Raw genomic sequence first — 6,113 nt, 5'->3', positions numbered from 1 at the left:
GCGTCTTCGAGGCATATTAATGGGTGCAAGGTTGTAAAATTGAAAGAAAACACTAAGCCTTGGCTCGAGAAGAAACGAGTTTGAAAGTTGAATTTAAACTTTTTTAAAAAACGGCACGAGCAAAAAAAACATGCGACCGCGCGCCGCGTGAGTTTCCCGCTCAATGACATCAAATTCCCTTCTAACAAACTCAATTTCAACATGGATAATTAATATACCCATGGATTAAATAACTCGACATTCAATAGTTTACAATTACGTTTCGGCTTAGATTCAATTTCTCGAGTTACCATTAATTCAGTTCTTTTTAAAATTAATTTCAATATCAAAATTAGTTAAATCCTCACGTTAGTCCTTATTACCGTTAATTTTTAGTTCTATTTAACATTAGTTTGACTATAAATATTAATTCTAACATACCGAGGCAACATTCATGATTAATCACAATTAAATATCTCAAACCAATAACCACTTTGTCAACGTGACCAACCAAGGCTTAACTACGCCAATTTTTTTCAACAAGCCTGATAACCGAGGCTTAGGTACACTTGTATTTTAAGTAAACAGCACACTCACTAAACATTGCAGATCATTCGTAACTAATAATTACGTGGCCCCTTACATACCCTTTCAATTTCAGAAATTTATGTTTAACCCACTTTTTAAAAGAAACGAAACCTTGGGCACTGCCATTCCAAGTAACTGCCAACTAACACTTTTTGCGACTCTAGTTCCAGCAACAATGAAAAGGTTATTTTTTTCACAACAATTTCTTTCCACCCCCACCCCCATAAAAAAGGGTGAAGCGCCACCTAATAGAGATATGTTACTGATCTTTAAAAATTCACATATCATTAAACATATTTTCCAAAAATAATAACAATTAACATTATTTGTTAATTAGTTTCCGTTCTGAAAAAAATAACCAGCAGTTCAAAGGTTTGAAACTTGTTAATATTACTTATGTTTTAAAATGAAATGTGAAAATTTTCAAATATAAGAATCTTCTGACACCTAGAACGTTCATGCTTCAAGTTGATATATAATTAGTATACTTTCGAACTTTTAAACTTTATCATTAGTTTTGGCTAAAATATACCCGTGTCTTTGACTTTGTGCTCCGCTTTTAGAAATATTCTTAGTAGTCTTTGTATCACAAGGTTGCTTTTAGAAATATTCTTAAAAGTCTTTGTATCATAAGGTTTTTAAATATTTTTAGGTTAATAGTTTCAAATATTTATAACTACAGTAGTCTTAAATGGGTAAATTTTGTTTAAAAGTTCTTTCTTTAAGGGAGACTAAATTTGTCAGCCATTTTTTATCGATTTATATTGATAAAATAACCTCAAATCATTAACTTAACAAAACGTTTGCGTTAATTATATATATATAGATGTTCAAAGTTTCAAAAGTTGAAATGCTGAGTTTAACTCTCATTTTTGGAAATAACTTTCTTCTACATTCTAGCTGCCTAAAATATTATTTCAACTTATGACCCATGGAGGGCAATGTTTCACTTGTTGCTATTCATGTAAAATTCAGCATTTGGGTAACTTATTCTAAAAACATTTTACCGTGAAAAACTGAGACATTTTAATAAAGGTTAGATAGACTTACCCCTGAGATATAGACGTCATTTTGATTTTTATTGAAGATTATTAAATAAATGTTGATCAACATTTCTTTTGAATCTTCATAAACACTCTTGGTAACAGAAATTTTTCCATACGGTAGTATATATCACAGTGTATTTAATTTGAGGGTTAATTAACACCGCACACTTTGTGTGATTGATGTAAAATTCAGCATTTAGGTAACTTAAAAGACTGATAACTGATAATTACGTGGCGCAATTATGGGTTCGACAACGTGACCAACCAACACGAATTTTCTCAACAACGACATAACCGAGACGACTATTAAATAAATGTTCATTAATTCTCACGTTATCAATTCAACAATTAGTGTTAACAACTCCGACAATTTGAGGGTTAATTAACACCGCACACTTTGTGTGATTGATGTAAAATTCAGCATTTAGGTAACTTAAAAGACTGATAACTGATATTTACGTGGCGCAATTATGGGTTCGACAGTGTTAACAACTCCGACAACGTGACCAACCAAGGCTTAAATACACCTATTTTTAAACAGCCGTTCAAACCGACCCTGTCCGTCAATCCGGTAACTGATAATGACGTGTCGCAATTAAACTATACTAACTTCCTCAATCGGTTAATTTTAATTTTAAACTTAGACTATATAATCATTTATAAAATTATCACTAATCTAGCTAAACTTGGGGTCTTGGACTGCTCGCTTAACTATCAGACGAGTTTGACTTTGACTCTTTATAAACACGTACCAGGGATGCCAGATTGAAAACCTTGAACCCGCCAAAATGAAATTGGAAACAAGCCCCAAAAAACCGCCAATCGGTATTTCGAAAAGAAGCCCAAAAAAACGGACTAAAATTCAATTCAATTCAATTCAATCAAGTGTTTATTGCGTGTCCATAACACCTTTCGGCTTTTTACAATGGGTCACGACGTCTTAAATTAAAAATCTAAAATTTAAATTAATGTAAAACAAAATGTAAACGTTTCGTATACAATATCTAAACAAATAAAATAAAAAAAAGAAAAGAAAAATATTCAATTAACCAAGTAAAATAATTTTCAATATAAAAAACAAAAAATAGGTCCAAATCTTTATAATCTTTCTAGTCATTAGTTTTCGTTGTTGCGGATTATTTTTTATTCAATTAAATAAGTTATCCTTCTTTTTAAAATATGTTTTTATATAAAAAATTGAGTGAGTAAATAAGTCTAGATCTTTATAAAGGTTTCCAGTTACTTGTATTCTAGAAATTGGATTGAGTTGCTGCGGTTTGTTGTAATAAAAATTGGATTTTAGGCGCGTGGGACGGTTAGGGACATTAATACAAATTTTCGATAGCAAATAAGGACTGTTTATTTTGCTTATTAATAATTTCTTTAAAAAACATAATTCAAGCATATGCCGCCTATATCTCAACGATTGGAGTCCCAAGTATTCCATTACCTTATTATATTTATATTGAGTTTCACATTTGAAATTAAAATAATAGTACTCTATAAACTTTCTTTGGACTCGCTCAATTTTATCCAGATTTGTCTTGCAACAACCTCCATAAATTAAAATATTATACTCAAGTATGCTTCTAACGAGAGACATGTATAATAGTTTAAATACTTTTCCTGAATTTAAAGATTTGGCAATTCTTAGGGACATTGATAGCGTCTTTAGACCACGAGAAGTAACTTGAGATATTTGTTCATTAAAGTGCAATTTATTATCAAGAATTGTACCTAGATCTTTATGGTAATCAACTCGAGATAAAACAATACCATCAAGAGTGTAATTAAATAAAAATTTATTAGTTTTTCGTGTATAAGAAACAATTGTAGTTTTCTGACTATTAAGAGGTATTTTGTTGTCTTTACTCCATCTATTAACGCCATCAATGTCACCTTGCAAGGCTAAGAAATCAGTATGCGACTTAATAATCCTATAAAGTTTAGAGTCGTCAGCAAACTGAGAAATCTCTGAAGAATTAATATATTCCGACAAATCATTAACATAAATCGTAAATAGTAAAGGTCCTAAAGCAGAGCCTTGTGGAACACCAACAGACGTAGCATACGACTGCGTAGTCATTTGTCCGTTACACTTAATTATATTAAGTCTGTTTTGTAAAAATGATTTTAAGATTTGCAAGATATCACCACTCATTCCATAATTGCCAAGTTTACTAAATAAGATTTCATGGTCCATTAGATCAAAGGCTTTACTGAAATCAAGAAACACACAATCGACTTGCTCACGCTTAGTCAGACTGTGTGTTACCTTGTCCATAAATTCCATGATATTAGTAGCTGTTGAACGACCCTCACAGAATCCATGCTGTGTTAAACTCATTACTGGTTTAAACCAGTAACTAATTGACTTGTGTAATACCATTTCAAAAATCTTGGCAAATATGCAGATTAGGGCAATTGGCCTATAGTTACTACTATCTAATTTAGAACCTTTCTTAAAAACGGGAACTACAACCGAAGTTTTCCACTTATTCGGAAATTTGCCTTGACTTAATGACTCATTAAAGATATGCGTCAGGATTTTAGCTAAAATATCCGAGCATCCCTTAATTATAAAGGCCGGTATACGGTCAATCCCTGTGGAAAACTTAGGTTTTAATTTAGTAATGGCCTCTCTTACATCCAATTCTGTAATTGTTAACTTATTGAGATAAGAGCAAATCTTAGGTTTGTGTATAAATTTACTAGTGTTAACATCAGTATGAGCGACATTAGTGATATTATTTACATCTTTCTCTAAATTAAATTGTTCACGAAATACTTCGGCAATTTCATCAGGAGCGGTAAGTAGTTTTTGTCCACTCTTGATCGATATGTTATTGTCAACTGGTTTCAGCCTGGAATTAGCATAGGTCCATAGTTTTTTTGGGTCTTTTTTAATATTATCGACTATTGTGTACGCATTCTGTTGTTTGTCGTTTTCTAACAATAAAGCCGCTTCCTTTCTTAGTGCCTTACATTTTAGAAAGTCAGCTTGATTTTTTCTCCGCTTAAATTTTCGATGAAATACTTTTTTCTGGGCAAGCACTTTCCTTAACTGTTTGCTAAACCAATGAGGGTAGCGAGATTTAGGTAAATATGATTTTACTGGAATATATTTCTTCATAGAATCGCGCACTGTATCAGTTAGCGTGGCCACCGCCACATCAATGTTTTTTTCACGCAGCGTTGAGGTCCAATCGAACTGATCAAGATACTGTACAGCCCATGATAATCGCCTGCTTTGTAAGCTAGATATTTCTTTGACTCGTGTTTTGGAGAAAATTCGGCTAGTATATTGATAATCATTGGTGGATGGAATTTATCCGGCTTAACCAAAGGCGCCGAGAGTGTTTCGCTACTGATATGGTTAATGTTGGTAAGTATTAGGTCTAGAATGTTACCGTGACTGTTACGCAACTCGTTAACTTGTGTTAAATTTAGTGTGTTTATAAATTCAAGTAAAAGCTGTGCCTTCGGTTTTACTGCTGATATGCATGCCGTTGCATCACCATAGTCCCAAACTACGCCCGGTAAATTGAAATCTCCAACAATAATGACCTCTCCTTCAAATGCCATTAATTTGGACTGAATGGATTCAAAATAGTTACCAAACTCCCATTTGGAGGCAGAGGCAGGTAAGTAATGATTGCCTATAAGTAGCTTTCCATGTTTACTTGTTTGAATCTCGATCCACACGCAGTCGTTTATATGTTCTAGGTCAGATCGGCGAGTTACTTGAATGTTATTACGGCATGCTATTAATGAGCCTCCGCCTCGAACATCTCTATCATTTATTGAAGGACGATCTGCACGAAAAACACGATAAGTGCTTGGGAAATAGTCTTCATTGAATGACGTCAAATTGAACCAAGTCTCAGTGAGACAGATGATATCACTCTCACTCAATGTAGCATTTAAATAGAATACTTTAGACTTTGTTCTTAGCCCACGGACATTTTGGTATGTTATACTTAATTTACCATTTAAGTTATTTTTTAATTTAGTCATAAAAGATGATGGCATATTATTCAAGTAAGGTTAGAGGTTCATATTCCTTTAAGATTAATCTTTTTCCTCTTCAGGGTTTGTAGAGTCAATTGATGTGTTACTTAGGGCTATTGGTTCTTCTAATATTAAAGGGTCACCTGTATTATTGTTGTTGTTTATAAAAGGTAATACACATGTTTCGTCCAATATTTTATCGTGATTTTCATTATATTTTTGACTTTGTCGGAGCCAGCCTCTGTATACGGAATATATAGAGTCACAAGGCCAAGATTCCTCGTTGTTCAGTTTATCAAATTCATCGTTACCAAGCGCTATGTGGTACGACGCGTAAGATGGAAACCTAGTTTTCAACCTTGTGACTACCTACGTTTTTAAAGAATGTTCTTTAATAAGCCAATTCTTAAAGTCCATCTCTGAAAGATTTGGATCAATACGTGATACGAAAAAAGCCTTTTTCCGAATGACTTTTATTCTTTCAGGCAA

At 32.9% G+C, this 6,113-nt stretch overlaps 1 protein-coding gene across 1 annotated transcript; it reads right to left on the bottom strand.

The window, feature by feature from the left end:
* Positions 1–2,533: 2,533 nt before the first annotated feature.
* Positions 2,534–5,645, bottom strand: LOC149677323 (uncharacterized). The gene is made up of 4 exons (XM_089837271.1): positions 5,603–5,645; positions 4,956–5,428; positions 3,235–4,836; positions 2,534–2,566 (listed from the first exon to the last, which is right to left on the bottom strand). Exons 1-4 carry the CDS (start codon positions 5,643–5,645, stop codon positions 2,534–2,536), a joined length of 2,151 nt encoding a protein of 716 aa, XP_089693397.1.
* Between the last annotated feature and the right edge of the window lie 468 nt (positions 5,646–6,113).

The sequence above is a fragment of the Phalangium opilio genome, unplaced genomic scaffold, assembly GCF_054372755.1.
Source record: "Phalangium opilio isolate 3A_F unplaced genomic scaffold, DU_Popi_V2 ptg000043l_1, whole genome shotgun sequence".
Classification (NCBI taxonomy): domain Eukaryota; kingdom Metazoa; phylum Arthropoda; class Arachnida; order Opiliones; family Phalangiidae; genus Phalangium; species Phalangium opilio.
This window is presented reverse-complemented; position numbering and strand designations above follow the sequence as displayed.

What these genes read in the sequence shown, in the direction of transcription:
- LOC149677323 (XM_089837271.1), bottom strand. Translation starts at nt 5,645, where the DNA reads ATGCCATCATCTTTTATGACTAAATTAAAAAATAACTTAAATG. An exon ending in AAACACTCTCGGCGCCTTTG is followed by an intron (nt 4,837 to 4,955) that starts GTTAAGCCGGAT and finishes TGGGCTGTACAG; the next exon opens with TATCTTGATCAGTTCGATTG. An exon ending in AATCTTTAAATTCAGGAAAA is followed by an intron (nt 2,567 to 3,234) that starts GTATTTAAACTA and finishes TTTAAATTTTAG; the next exon opens with ATTTTTAATTTAAGACGTCG.